The 15,019-nt window shown below is 52.1% G+C and overlaps 1 protein-coding gene across 1 annotated transcript in view; it reads right to left on the bottom strand.

Annotated features, from left to right (window-relative positions):
- The window catches only part of GNL1 (G protein nucleolar 1 (putative)), a 33,106-nt gene that overhangs the window by 2,809 nt on the left and 15,278 nt on the right, over nt 1-15,019 (bottom strand). Inside the window, exons 3-9 of the mRNA XM_054977079.1 lie at nt 14,795-14,931; nt 12,547-12,698; nt 11,843-11,914; nt 4,523-4,721; nt 3,661-3,756; nt 3,039-3,236; nt 769-947 (exon numbers count right to left, since the gene is read on the bottom strand). Of these exons, the coding sequence (XP_054833054.1) occupies nt 769-947; nt 3,039-3,236; nt 3,661-3,756; nt 4,523-4,721; nt 11,843-11,914; nt 12,547-12,698; nt 14,795-14,931 (1,033 nt within the window). The remainder of the gene's footprint in view (nt 1-768; nt 948-3,038; nt 3,237-3,660; nt 3,757-4,522; nt 4,722-11,842; nt 11,915-12,546; nt 12,699-14,794; nt 14,932-15,019) is intronic.

Below are 15,019 nucleotides of genomic sequence, written 5' to 3'. Positions count from 1 at the left end.
GGGCTTTTTTTTTTAGCTGGAATGCGGTGGAACGGAGTTCTGGAACCTCTTGAAAATGGTCACATGGCTGGTGGCCCCGCCCCCTGATCTCCAGACAGAGGGGAGTTTAGATTGCTCTCCGCGCCACTCCAGCGGCGCAGAGGGCAATCTAAACTTCCCTCTGTCTGGAGATCAGGGGGCGGGGCCACCAGCCATGTGACCGTTTTCTACAAGGGCAACCCACTGAGTTCCACCACCCCCTTTCCCAGGAAAAAAGCCCTGGCTGAGATCATCAGAGCTTTTCAGCAGAGTCAATTCACAAATTCATCAAACCAGTGCTAAGCCAGCAAATGATGTGTGAATGTGTACATTCATCTATGAAATGATGGTTAGTCCTAACGAACAGTATTACATTACTAGTGTTTCTTAATTTTTTTCTGAGGGGCCAGCATAGCTGCCAACAGTTTCAGCTAGTGCAGTGTAGTAGTTAGTAGGCCATCCTTAGACTCAAACTTGGATTCAATTCTGCACTCAGTCTAGAATCTGCAATCCCAAGGAGAGTTTACACTCTTCTAAGTCCATTGGCTTCAATAGGCTTAGAAGGGTATAACTCTCCTTAGGATTGCACTGTATGCATCCTTGGGCCAGTCACTTTCATGTTAGCTTCCACTGACATTCCATGGTCTCCCAAGTATTCCAGTCTTATCTCCCTGTCCTAGGATTCCTGGATCGCACATTCCCCGACACAACTCCATACCAATGTCCCCCCTCCCGCTATATTTTTTTTACCTGCTGCTGTCTGTCCACAAGGGAGGGGAAGATGAGCCCAGGGCAATCACACAGCTTAACAGTAGGTGTCAGGAAGTAGGTCTGGAAGTATTTGGTATGGCCTGGAGTGCGGGAGACGCTCACCACTTTGTGGCCCACCAGCCCGTTGATGAGTGAGGACTTGCCCACGTTGGGAAAGCCTAAAGGGAGGAAAAGCAGAGCAATAAGGATGGAGTCAGAATCAGGAGGGCCTTTCAGGATTCTGCCAATCAGAATATCCCTTTAGAAAGCTGGTTTCCCCTCTTCAAACCCCTGCGTAACCAAGCCAATGAGAATGAAGGATTCCAAGTGGTCTATATTTCCTCGCCTTTCAATTATTTTTTTTTAAAAGACTGCCACGCATTTATTTATATCTAACACTGTTGTGTTTTTCCTTCACTTTGTTGTTGATTTGTTTCTAACTTTTTGTCTTAAAAACAGTCCAAAATACTACACAGAGTTCTGTACAACTCAGCATGCTAAAATCAACGTGCTCAACAGTGCTTGAATCTCCATGGGATCAGATTGCAAAATCCTTATAAATCAAGGGTGGGGGGGTGGAGATTTTAATGGAAGTGGAAAATGTTCTCTTTTCATTCTGGCTAATCAATAGCTCTGCATAGCTCTAAAGTTCACACACTTCAACACTCAAAGAAATTGAGGCAATGTTTTAAAAAATGCTTTTCTCTGCACTATTCTTTATCATTTCAGTGCAGAGGGACTTTTTTTAAAAAAAACAGCTGATGGAAAGTGAGCTCATTTTAAAAATAAATCAGTGGAGTTCAGAAAGCTGTGTGTGATGTGCTGTAAGGCTGTTGTTCAGAAAAAGTTATCAAAACCCCCAATAAGCATGCTGATCTCTCCCTTCAGCTGCCCTGGACAGGCCTAGCATACTTCATTTTGCATCAGCTGACACAGAAACTAGCCCGCTTGAATGGGCCTATTTCAGTCACATGATCAGCAAAGTTATTGTTTTAAACATTTTGGCAACCTTTGCTGTTCATATGAGTGAGCTTATGGTTACGAACATACAAAGCTATCTTTTGTATGAATTCTACCTCTGACCTATTGCCCACTCACATGGTTTTTCCCCTTTTTGAATGCTGAAGCATTCCGTGCACCTCAGAAAGTTGCAGAATGGATCAGTAGCAGTGTGAAAATAAATGTTTACCAAAAGGCACAGAGTACTGGCATAAGAGACAGCGACAGTGCTGGAGTTTTAAAGTTCAAAATCACCTCTCTCTGCCATTTTCATCTGAGCAGGGCCATGGCGCCCAGAGACTCATTCTTCTAGTTGTCTTCTCTGGGTCACCTGGCCTGCAAGCTGCTGGCCTTCTACCAGCCTCTCCCCTCCTTGTTGATGCTACTTCTTACATCAGCATCTGCCACCTCCTCTGGCACAGCTGCTGCTGACACCATTTTCTTCACAATCTGAGCAAGTCTGTTTTGGAATTACATTATCATTATAACCAAGTTCATTTATTCTTCTCAAGAAGGGGGCAATGCTAAACTACTGCAGTTAAACGGGAACGGGGTGTGTGTGTGTGTGTGTGTCCCCACAGCCATGATCAACAGTATCTGCAAGAGATACAGGGTTAGATCCTACAGATGTTCCATTGACAGAGAAAGGTAATCTTGCCCAACTTGCCTTCTAATTGCAGCCCCCCTCCCACATGGCAACTTCTGTCTAGGCAATTTATACGTAACTAAGCAATTATTTTCTACAAGCCAAGAAGAAGAAGGCTTCTATAATGATTGGCTATGTTGCACCTTCAACCAGTGGGCTGGATCCAGCCTAAATTTTCTGCTAACAGTGGGTGGGGGAATTTCCACCTCTTTCCTTTTCCTGCTGCAGACCCCTGATTTGCCTCTTATGATGTTCCCGAGACCCCCTGGAGGAGCAATATTTCGGGATGATCAGTGGGCTGCTAAGGAAGGGAGAGACAGGAATGTTCTGTTCCGCTGACAGAAGAGCCTGGCGTGAGTGGAAACTTAATTTGGCTCCAGTCCAGTAGATGGTGCTATACTATTTCCTGATAGCTTCATTAACATTCTTTATATTTGTTCTGTGTTGAGAAGGATCCAAAAGTCCTGGAGTAATTACATATATTTACAGTCCAGTCCAGAATGAAGTCCACTGAAGTCTACTTATTAATACTAACATCACTTATCAACAAATCTTATTTCTTGAAGCAAGCATGACAGTGTCCATCTCCACTGGCTCCCTCCCCACCAGCAGATGGTGCACTCACCTACGCAGCCTACTGTCAGGACGCCATCCTTGTAGAGTTCCTGGGAAGGCTCCCCTGCCTCCATAGCCACATCTGTTTGGTGCTCCACCAGTACAGCAGCCCCTTCGTCATCGTCTTCTTCCTCCTCCGAGTCTTCCAGCGGAAGGTGAGCACTGGCTGCATCCCGCTCGATTTTCTCCTTCCAGCTGCTCAAGTCGACTGGAGGAAGGCCACGCGAGTGCAAAACAAAAGCACAAAACCAGACTGGTCAGATGATCCCATAATCAGTTTCAGAGTCTAAGGATACCAGTTTGTACTTCGAGATGCGTGATCTTGTCCTACTAGACAAACAGACCAGCTTCATAAAACAATGCACGGTGTAGAGAAAAAGAGCGTTTCTCCCTCTCCCTCCAATAAAATTGACTGGCAGTAGATTCAGGACAGAGAGCGAAGATGATACTTCCTCACACAACACACTTTCAGAGCAATTTCCCACTCACGTGGGCTTAAAAAGTAAGCCCAAGGATGGGATTTCCAAGCAAGCCTGAACTCCAGAAGGTCTTGTTTTTTTAAAAAAATAAAAAATACTAAGCCTCATTGATGAAAATAGACTGATCCTGCTAAGCAACACCACCTGGCTCACCTTTTCCAGCCGTGATGCTTTCGCAGGCGCTCAGTAGCTGATCCGGCCCCATGGCGGTGCTCCATCCCTTTCGACGCTTCCGCCGTTTCTTAAACACTGGTAAGCACGGGAAAAGGCAAGAAGATCAAGGCTGAACCAAGACTTTTTAATCAGGAGGTACGGGAGAAGTGTGGGGCCTACTGAGAGCCTGACCAAGATCTGAGAGAACCAGGTTCAAATCCTCACTCTGCCACAGGAGATTGCTGGGGTGACCAGTCACACACTCTCAGCCTAACCTACCTCACAAGGTTGTTCTGGGGATACAATGGAAGAGAGGAGAATGATACAAGCCACTTTGGGTCCCCACTGGGGAAAAGGTGTGGTACAAGTGAAATAAGAGTGTAAGGCAGGGCCAAGGAGGTTGGAACTACAGAGCATACAAAGTGCATATGTAGGAGGTGGGGCAGAGACATGAAACCAAACCAGCATCTCTGGCTTTCATCATCTGAGGGTTTTGATACTCAGGACCTTTGGGCCAGTCACTCTCATGTTGTAACACCATGTGGTGTCACTTGATGTTGCTATAGTACTATTGGCTTTTTTCTTGAATTGGTTTTGGCATTCTGTCACTCTTGCCTCTTAATGAAAGCAAGTCAGCAAGAAGCCTTGATCTCAGTAGGGGGCCAGCAACTCTTCCCAACACACTTCAGCTTCCATTTCCCCATCCGAACAAGAAAACAACGTAAGAGGCTGGAATGCAGAAATCTGTTATCCCATTCACTGTTATGATGTAGGCTTCTGAATCGTCACCCACAACACCACTGTAATTATTTTGGAAACTGGTCTCTTCCGGTGATGGTGAAGCATTATGAGACTGAAATACCTGCACTTGGATCCTGGTCTTGCTGTGGGTAGGAAGTGAAGCAGACCACGTGAACTTCCGGGAACCGGCACTTGAAGTAGTACTTCCAGGCCACCACCAGGCTGGGGGGTGCCAGGTCAATCTTGTTCAGTACCAGAATAAGGTTTTTCTTCATCTGCTTGGTCACAAAATCATAGAGGGCTGGAGAAAAGTTGATCACCTGGGTAAGAGGGGCCAGGAAGGCAGAGGACAGGCAAATTTCAGTCCTAATAATCTGGACTAGGAAAGTGGATTTCTTTTTTCTGTTTTATAGGCATGGGATTAGAGCAAGGTGGGAGCAGTCTTACACAGCATATATGGTTGCCTTTGACCAAACTCAGCATTAAACAGATCGTTGATTGGTCCTTGAATGTCTCTTGAGAAACATTTTAACATGAGAAAATGGAGAGGCCAGCATTTCTGGAAACACTCAGGAACCTGGGCATGGCCAGGACAGTTCCCTTAAGCATTTCCACTGAATGTTTACAGACACAGGCCTCCCATCAGTCATATATTGTTCTCCAAGAGACAAAGCAGTGAAGCAGTAAGCTCATATGTGGCTTAAAACTTGAAATTTTCCTTCCTGAGGGTGATTACCTGTGTTTTCAGGAAGATATCTGTAGGTGTACGTTTAGACTTGCAGGTCTCTAAACTTGGCCACGTGTTTTTATAACGCCCATGTATTATCACAAGGCATGGCTATAGTGCTCTTGGCTATTCTTTGATGAGTGAGAGCTCTGGCGTTCACTCACGCAAAACAGCTGTTTCCCTCATGCATTACATAGGGGATAGACAAATCAAATCTTTCCAGTTTCCCTAAGAAGTACAAATGAGCATGAGGGAAGTCAGGGAAGGGCAGCCATCTGAAAATATCTTCAAGGAGCGGGGAGGAATCTATGGTAGGGTACAACTCTCAACTTTCTCAGTTGTCTAGGTCCCAAGCTCTAGCCATTGCTCAGAAGCGTAAAACCCACTGTGCAGTTCTCTTCTAGGAATTCACATAAAATTGCTATCGCAGGACCGCATAGAGGAAAAATATCCAAAGCTACAGGAATTATTGAAGAACATACTATTGTCAGGGCTTGCCGCTGCTGCCGCTGGGCGTGGCCCTGGGCGGTCTGCTCCTGACGTCACAGGGGGGCCAGGGATTCTGCAGGACCCTGCTCTGTGGAAGGAGGGGCGGTATACCTCACCCAGACTCCCTCTCAGTCCACTCGCTGGCCTGCTCAACCTGGCCTGCTTACCCTCTGCATCCTCCTTCATCTCCTCCTTCCAAGACTCTCCTCCAAGCCTCCACCCTTGCATCTTACTGCTCTCACTCCACATCATCACTCCTCACTCACACCCACCACCACAGGGCTCTTCCCAGCCAGCTTTTATAGGGCTTCCTTCTACTGCCCCACCCCTCTTCCAGCCTGGCCTTGGGCTGCACCAAGCAGTTGCAGCTGGGGTAGCTGATCTGGCCCCACTGACCAGCACCAGCTGTGCCTTGTTCTCTGGCTGCCCAGCCTCCCTGCCTTGGCTGATTGCTGAAGGCCTGTCCAGCTGCAGTCCCCTGGCTAGCAGCTCGGCCTCCCTGGCTGAGCTGATGGCTGAAGGTGGGTCCAGCTGCGGCTCCTTGGCTGGTTGCCCAGGGCTTCCTGCAGAGTGCCTCCAATAGCCCCACCTGGAGTGGCTTGGCTTTTGGCAACCCCTGGGCCAGGCTACTATTTTCTAGCTGGGGCGTGGCTTTGGGTTGTTGGGGCTGCTGCTGCTTCTCCTCCTCAGGTAAGGTCTTTGGGTGGGTGACTGCTGGGCTCCCAATCCCTCTGCCCTTGCCCCCTTCTGCCTTGCCTAGCCCCCTTTCCCTCCCTAGGGGAGTGGGACTCGCTGGCCTCTCTCTGGCTCCCCCTGCCTCCTGAGGCCCTGGGCTTTTGCCCCTTGCCCCTGGCACCGGCAGGTTCTGGCTCCATTTGCCTGTGGGAGGGGTTGACCTGCTGTCAGCTGGCTGACCAGTTGACCTGCTGTCTGCTGGCTGCCCCCTCTGTTTGCCTGTCAGCCCGGCTGACCTGCTGTTCCCTCCTACCAAGTCTGGGGGCTGGGACTCAGACCCCGGACACACCCCCCCACTTAGCTTTGAGTTGTGGGGGTCAGGGTCAGACTCAAACATGCGGGACATGAAGTCCGCATCCACATGCTGCGCCCCCTTGCGGTACTTGATGGTGAACCGGAAGGGGAGGAGGGAGAGGTACCACCGCAGCACACGGGGGTTGTGTGCCTTCATGCGGTGGAGCCATTGCAGGGGTGCATGGTCCGTTAGTAGGACAAAGGGATTATTGGCCAGGTAGTATTGCAGGGCCCCCACTGCCCACTTGACCGCTAGGGCCTCCCGCTCCACTGTTGCATAGCGCCTCTCTGCGGGCTGCAGCTTCCGACTCAGGAAGAGGATGGGGACGTCGGCTCCGTCACGTTCCTGAGTCAGGACTGCCCCAAGGCCGGTGTCAGAAGCGTCTGTGGCCAGCGTAAAGGGTTGGTCAAAGTCCGGGTTCCACAGGGCTGTGGTATTAGAGAGGGCTGACCGCAGGTCCTTGAAAGCTGCTTCTAGTGCTGGGGTCCACCGGACTTGGTTGGGCAGCCCCTTCTTTAAGCAGTCTGTCAGGGGGGCGGCTCGGGAGGCAAAGTGGGGGATGAACCGCCCGTAATACCCCAGTAGTCCCAGGAAACGTCGGACCTGCTTCTTGGTCCGGGGCTGGGGGGCATCAGCTATCGAGGCCACCTTGTCTGGTGGTGGGCGAACTCGGCCTCCCCCGACCACAAAGCCCAGGTACTGGAGTTCCTGGAACCCCAGGTGGCTCTTCTTTGGGTTAGCCCGTAGTCCGGCTCGCTGGAGGGCCCCCATGACAGCTTCCAAGTGTTGGAGGTGGGTGGGCCAGTCTGGGCTGAAGATGATGATGTCATCTATGTACGCCATTGCATACGCCCGGCACTCTCCCAGCACTTGGTCCACCAGCCGCTGAAACGTGGCAGCTGCCCCGTGTAGACCAAACGGCATCTTCTTGAACTGGAAGAGGCCTCGTGGGGTGGCAAAGGCTGTCTTCTCCCGGTCCGCTGGCCGCACGGGCACTTGCCAGTAGCCCTTCGTCAAGTCTAGGGCCGACAGGTAGCGGGCAGACCCTAGGTGGTCTACCAACACATCTGCTCGGGGCATGGGGTATGCATCGAACTGGGCCACCTTATTCAGTTCACGATAGTCGATGCAAAATCGGGTGGTCCCATCTGGCTTGGGCACCAAGACTATCGGGCTCCTCCAAGCGCTTCGCGAGGGCTCGATTACCCCAAGCCTGAGCATCTCGTCGGTCTCCTTCTCCACTGCCTCCCACCGCTTCCTGGGGATGGGGCGCCAGGTAGCCCGGGCTGTCTGCCCCGGGGCTGTTGGAATGGCATGTTGGATCAGGCTCGTGCTGCCCGGCCTGCGGGAGAAGACCCCGGGAATCCGAGCCCAGAGGTCTTGTAGCTGGGCCCTCTGAGCTGGGTCGAGCTGAGGGTCCACCTTGGGCTCCTCGAACTCCGGGGCATCAGTGGTCCAAGGCAGCACACTGTCAGGGAGCTCTAGCGGGTCCTCAGCCACGCCGCACTCCTCTTTTGGGCGCTCGTGCCACTGCTTTAGGAGGTTCACATGCAGGGTCTTCCGCCGACGCCGGCCAACCCCACACTGGACTTCGTAGGTGGTGGGGCCCAGCACCCTTCGAATCTGGTAGGGACCCCTCCATGGGTCCCCTTCCTCTCTTGGGAACACCGAGTGATGCACGAGGACCTTCTCTCCGGCCTGGAAAGTCCTCATCCGTGCACCCCGGTCATAGGCGGCCTTTTGCTTTGACTGGGTGCGAGTCAGTCTGCGATTTGCCTCCGCTTGGGACTGTTGCACCCGGTCACGGAGCCGGCTCACATACTCCTGTATGGGGGGTGCGGGGCTGCTGGCCCGGGGCCCCCAGCGTTCCATCAGCCGGGAGAGCATCCCCCTTGGCTTGCGCCCATATAGCAGCTCGAATGGGCTGAAGCCGGTGGAGGCCTGCGTGGTCTCCCGGAGGGCAAACATGAGCGGGTCAATGTACAAGTCCCACTGGTGAGGCTTGTCCCGCGTCATCTTCTTCAGGGCCTCCTTGACGGTCTGGTTCAGCCGCTCTGCCAACCCGTCTGTTTGAGGGTGGTAAGCCGAGGTGAACACCTGCCGGATCCCCAAATTCCGGCAGAGCTGGCGCATGGCTGTGGCACGGAACGGGCCCCCCCGATCCGTCAAAATTTCGTCTGGCAGCCCCACCATCGCGAAAAACTTGGACAGGGCCCGTACCATCCCTGGGGTCTGCATGGTCTTCAGCGGGATGACCTCGGGGAACCGCGTGGCATAGTCCACAATCACCAGGGCAAAGCGATGGCCCCGGGGTGTGCGTGGCAGCGGTCCGATGAAGTCCATTGCGATGCGTTGGAAGGGCGTCTCCATGACGGGCAGCGGGGAGAGGGGGGTCTTCGGCGGGCGGCGGGCTGCCACCCGCTGGCAGGTGGGACACGAGCGGCAGTGGGCCTTCACGTCTGCATTCACGGAGGGCCAGAAGAATTGCTCAAGAACCTTCCTCAGGGTCTTGTGGTGCCCCAGGTGCCCGGCCCAAGCGTGCTCATGGGCCGTGCGGAGGACTTCTGCCCGATAGGCTGCTGGCACGAGTAGTTGGCGGACCTCCCCCTGGCCATTTGGGGCACGAGCTAGGCGGACCCAAACCCCTCCTTGCTTCTCGATGCGAGGGAGCCGTTGGGACCTCCGTTCATCCCGCACTTGCTCCTCCTCCCGAGCGGCTGTCTCTCGCAAGCGCTGCAAGGACTCATCTGCCCCTTGAGCCTCACGGAATGGGTGGTCTGCCAGGGTTCCAACTGCATCTCCAGTCCGTGGTTCTGCCCCTGGTCTGGTGGAGGGACCCTCTCCCGGGTCGTTGGCCTCCTCCACTTGCAGAGCGGTGGCAACTTGTGGGTCTGTCAATTCCCCTGCCGCCTTCAGCCGAGACCCGGCGATCTCTGGGGTGTCTCTTCCCAATTTCTCCGCTGCCTGCTGGAGGAGCCTGAAGAACCCCGGGGCATCTCTTCCCAGCAGTATTGGTACAGGTAGGTGAGCTAACTGGGCAACTTCCATTTGGTGGTGGACCCCTAGGTACTCTATTGTGATTAGGGCCGTAGGGTACGGCTGGGTGCGGCCCATCACATCTGTCACCGGGATCCAGCGGTGCACTGGGGTGGCAGCTGGGAGGAGCTGGGGCCGAATTGCTGAGACTGCACTCCCAGAGTCCAACAGGGCTTGTAGGATCAGCCGGCCTATCTTCACGGTGGCGCATAGACTCTGCACCTGCTTGCCAGGCGGTGGGTTATTTTCCCAAACGAGGGCGCAAACCCTTGGCAAGGCCTCAGTGAGCGCGCCAGCTTGCATCTGCAGCTCCGCTGTCTGTGCTAGTTCCACTGGAGCGGCTGGGTAGGCTGCCTCCAGCTTTCCCCACATCCTATCCTGGCGTTCCTCCAGCCACGGTCCGAGCTCCGCTGGGGCGGCAGCCTTGGGAGGCTGCCCCTTGACGGGCGCCTGCGTCGGAACGTCTCTCCCCGTACGGGCCACCAACTTGTCAGGGCTTGCCGCTGCTGCCGCTGGGCGTGGCCCTGGGTGGTCTGCTCCTGACGTCACAGGGGGGCCAGGGATTCTGCAGGACCCTGCTCTGTGGAAGGAGGGGCGGTATACCTCACCCAGACTCCCTCTCAGTCCACTCGCTGGCCTGCTCAACCTGGCCTGCTTACCCTCTGCATCCTCCTTCATCTCCTCCTTCCAAGACTCTCCTCCAAGCCTCCACCCTTGCATCTTACTGCTCTCACTCCACATCATCACTCCTCACTCACACCCACCACCACAGGGCTCTTCCCAGCCAGCTTTTATAGGGCTTCCTTCTACTGCCCCACCCCTCTTCCAGCCTGGCCTTGGGCTGCACCAAGCAGTTGCAGCTGGGGTAGCTGATCTGGCCCCACTGACCAGCACCAGCTGTGCCTTGTTCTCTGGCTGCCCAGCCTCCCTGCCTTGGCTGATTGCTGAAGGCCTGTCCAGCTGCAGTCCCCTGGCTAGCAGCTCGGCCTCCCTGGCTGAGCTGATGGCTGAAGGTGGGTCCAGCTGCGGCTCCTTGGCTGGTTGCCCAGGGCTTCCTGCAGAGTGCCTCCAATAGCCCCACCTGGAGTGGCTTGGCTTTTGGCAACCCCTGGGCCAGGCTACTATTTTCTAGCTGGGGCGTGGCTTTGGGTTGTTGGGGCTGCTGCTGCTTCTCCTCCTCAGGTAAGGTCTTTGGGTGGGTGACTGCTGGGCTCCCAATCCCTCTGCCCTTGCCCCCTTCTGCCTTGCCTAGCCCCCTTTCCCTCCCTAGGGGAGTGGGACTCGCTGGCCTCTCTCTGGCTCCCCCTGCCTCCTGAGGCCCTGGGCTTTTGCCCCTTGCCCCTGGCACCGGCAGGTTCTGGCTCCATTTGCCTGTGGGAGGGGTTGACCTGCTGTCAGCTGGCTGACCAGTTGACCTGCTGTCTGCTGGCTGCCCCCTCTGTTTGCCTGTCAGCCCGGCTGACCTGCTGTTCCCTCCTACCAAGTCTGGGGGCTGGGACTCAGACCCCGGACAACTATTATAGGTTTCTTTCAAGCATTTCCCCATTAAAGAACTGTATCTAGTGAAATAAACCGAAGCTATCCAGAATTTATTTATTTATTTATTTGATAGTCCGCTCTCTCCGCAAATGGGCTCAGAGAAGATTAACAGCATATGAATACATATAATAAAAACACTGGTAGCAATCATGTAAATACAACACCAAAAGCATACTAAGGCAGCCCACATCTCAGCATCCTGAAGATCGGTGTGGCAAGGGGGCTAAGATTTCGTAAACACAAGGCTGGGGCACATATCTCTCTGCCCACTGGGAGGGTCCAGTTTGTTTGTTTTTTTATAGTCCGGCTTTCTCACTGAGACTTAAGGCAGATTACACAGTATGAGATTAGTACAATTAGTATCAAGTCTGCCTCAACCCCCATAAGCCTGGTAACAGGTCTTGTTGAGACCAGGCCTCCACAGACAGAGAGTTCCACCAGGTAGGTGCCAGGACCGAGAAAGCCCTGGCCCTGGTTGAGGCAAGGCGAATTCTCCTCTGCTCAAGAGAAGGGCTTGTTCCTTCCCTACACTTTTTCCTTCCCTACACATTTTTGGGCAAATATGACTGAGGATGTGGAAAAACAGCCTGTCATCAACAGCACAAGCAACGTCTCCTTACCGGATGCCGGATGTCTGTAATGAGCAACACAATGTCTGACATCTCCAGTACACGCCACAGCTGCCTCCATGTCTGCAAGGGAAACCAGAAGGTTAGCAAAGGCTTGAGTAAATAGCGGCTATCGAGCCAACCAGTCACTTGACCTAGTCAGAATCTGTGCCCCTTTTAAGGCTGGCTTCCTTCCCAGCTCTTTCAAACACACAGCTGTTGGGTCACAAAGCTTAATTCCTGTTTGGGCTACCAGTTCCCACTCGCAAGGCAGCTTTCAGTGACATTCCACTGGAGAAGAATTCACAAAGCCACGCAATTTACTACGCTAAAAGTGATTATAACAAGACATACAGGAAAAAGTACAAAATGTACATTTAAATGAACATGTGTGGCTGTAGCAAACATGTATTTCATTGCACTGGGAAGTCACAGTCACTTGTGGCTCTCCAGCACATGCACAGTCAAGGAAACACGCATGCAACCACCACTTGCAGCAGTCTGAGCTTCCTCACTTCCTCATTTTCCATTTGTTCTCTTCCTGTGGTTTCAGCATCAATTCTGTGTTCACCTTTGATCCAATCTGAGAAAGCACAGAGGACCGATGAGGAAACCACGGAGAGACACTAAATGGAAACCAAGGCGTTTAGGAAGCTCAGAGAAAAAACACTGAAGTTCTGCACCCAAACTGCAGCCTCAAGCTTTTAAAACCTCACCTCCAAGTTGTGCTCGAAGTAACTCAGCTGGCTTGGCTGGAATGTAGCATAGATGTTCTCTAGATATTCCCGGAAACACTTCTCTTCTTGGGCCAACAGCTGCTCCTTGGTCATCTGGTAATTCCAGAGTGGGCGCTTGGGAAAGTCCAGTGCTGATAGCAGAAGAAAGGTGAAGATCAGTATAAGAAAGTGCCAGTCAGAGTAGAGAATACAGCCAAAGTAGAGCATACTGAGTGAGACGGGCCAGTGATGTGACTCTGTATCAGATCAGTGGTCTTGAGCCCAGTATTATCTACTTTGACAGTATTACCTGTTCTGACTGGCAGCAGCTCTCCAGGTCCTCAGCCAGAAAATAGTCTTTCCCAGCACCTGAGATCCTTTAACAGGAGGTGGCAGAGATTTGAGCTGGAAACATCTGTTTGCAAACCTTGTGTTCTATCACTGAGCTATAGAGAGAAATAATAATATCCTATATCAAGGAGATCCATTGATCGTTCTCCAACTCCCCACTGGTCCTCCCCCAGGTACCATCTGAGCATCAGAGCAGCATAAAAGTGATTACAGGAGACCAGGATGGAAACTTTACATCTCTGTACTGTGATACAATCACAGGCACAGGAGAGAGAGCTGAATCACGGTTGTGTCTGAATCAGCCAGTGAGGAGCAATGCAGCAGGAGGGACGGGAGTAGAGGAAGATGGGTTTCCAAAAGTCCAGAAACAAGGTGACCAGAGCACTAAATGAGGGGTTTAGTCTTGGATGCAGTAACTCCACAGGTTAGTGTTCCTCAGCCTGGGGTTTTGGGGACCCCAGTTTCTTAAACTGGGGCAATGGGATAGAGCATCTGCTCGGCATGCAGAAGGTCCCAGGTTCAATCCTCAGCATCTCCAGTTAAAAGTAGCAGGCAGTAGGTGATGTGAAAGACCTCACCTGTGACCCTAGAGAGCTGCTGCCAATCCGAGTAGACAATACTGACCTTGATGGACCAGAAGTCTGATTCAGTAAAAGGCAGCTTCATGTGCATGCAGGTCATTTGTAAGGACAGAGGATAAGGCCTCCACACTACAGTAACCAAAAGACATGCCGAATGGTTGCCAGAAACCAAGAACTCAGCATAGGACATCTAGTTGGTTGAGGAGCACCAAGACATTACTGTCCTAATGCAATTATTTCTGGTATAAAACTGCTTTTCACTCTATTTTCCGGGGCCAAGGAATTCAGCCGAGAGGCAGAGAGACACACGCCCCTCTGCATCTATAGACCAGTAACAGCCAAGGGCAGTTTTCAACTAAATACCAGAAATGCAGGTTTTGTGCGATGCTGGTGTTTTTCTGTTTCTGTGGCACTTCTGAAAGGTCTTCCAGGCCCCTTCCAGACGACCTCTCTCTAGAAGTCATTAGCCAATTAAGACATTTCAGGCTGTCTTTGGTGCAAACTCCAAGCTAGGGGAGGGGGGGTCATGGCCTTGTGTGTTGTGGCCCTATAGAATCAGCAAACATATGAGACTTACAGGTCATGCTCAAATTAGAATTTTTCTTAAACTTCATTTTAAAGTGTAGCTGATAAAGGGTCTCACTGTATTGTTTTGTTGTTTTGAAGATTTAAAGGACGGAAGCCTTCACAAAGAAAACACAGCTTGCCAAATACACTTTGAAAGGAGGCTGTCTATCATGCAGTGTGTGCCAGTTTGTAAGAAGCAGAGGATTGGGGGGGGGGTTGTGCAAAAAAATGTTAAAATTAAAATAGGAGTCCAAAGGTTGCTCTAGTTTGATAACTGCTGCTATACTTTTCTTTAATGAAGAAACAAAGGAAATCTTTGCACAGTAATCCCAGGGTCCTGGACTGCCAGCATGCAGTAGTCGTTAAGAGAGTCAGACTAGGATCTGGGAGATCCAGGTTTGAACTGCCACTCTGCCATGAAGTTTGCTGGGTTACCTTGAGCTAGCCACACAGTCTCAGCCCAACCTACCTTATAGGGCTGTTGTGAGAATAAAATGGAGAGGTGAATGGTGTAAGCTGCTTTGGGTCCCCATTGGTGACAAAGGCGGGGTATAATGACTAACAAACAAATTAAAAAATGTCAGACTATTCAAAGTTCCTCAACCTAGAGGATACGTCCATCTCAACTGGACTAAAGGTGCATTTTTCTGCCAGCCAGGAGCAGTGGTGTGTTAAAAGGAGGAGCTCTTCATTGTCAGCCACTGGCAAAGACTTTGCAGGAACTTCTTTCCCAGAACCCCTCCACTCACCCGAGCCAGGCTTGTAAACATCCTCTATGTCCACCTCCATCTCTGCTTCCGGTGCTGGCTCCAAGATCTTTTCCCGCGCAATCTTCTTTCTCCGTTCCACCTCCTCTCTGCTCTCCCGCTCAAAGTGCAACCGGTACCTGTCAGGGTCAGAAGGGAATGGCAATAAAAGGAAATGAGGGGGGGGCAGAACCAGAGTACTGGGCAGCCTCTGTTCCTCTCCAAGAG

Source organism: Eublepharis macularius, chromosome 4 (assembly GCF_028583425.1).
Source record: "Eublepharis macularius isolate TG4126 chromosome 4, MPM_Emac_v1.0, whole genome shotgun sequence".
NCBI lineage: Eukaryota > Metazoa > Chordata > Lepidosauria > Squamata > Eublepharidae > Eublepharis > Eublepharis macularius.
Note: the sequence above shows the minus strand (reverse complement) of the source record. Positions and strands in the feature narration are given on the sequence as shown.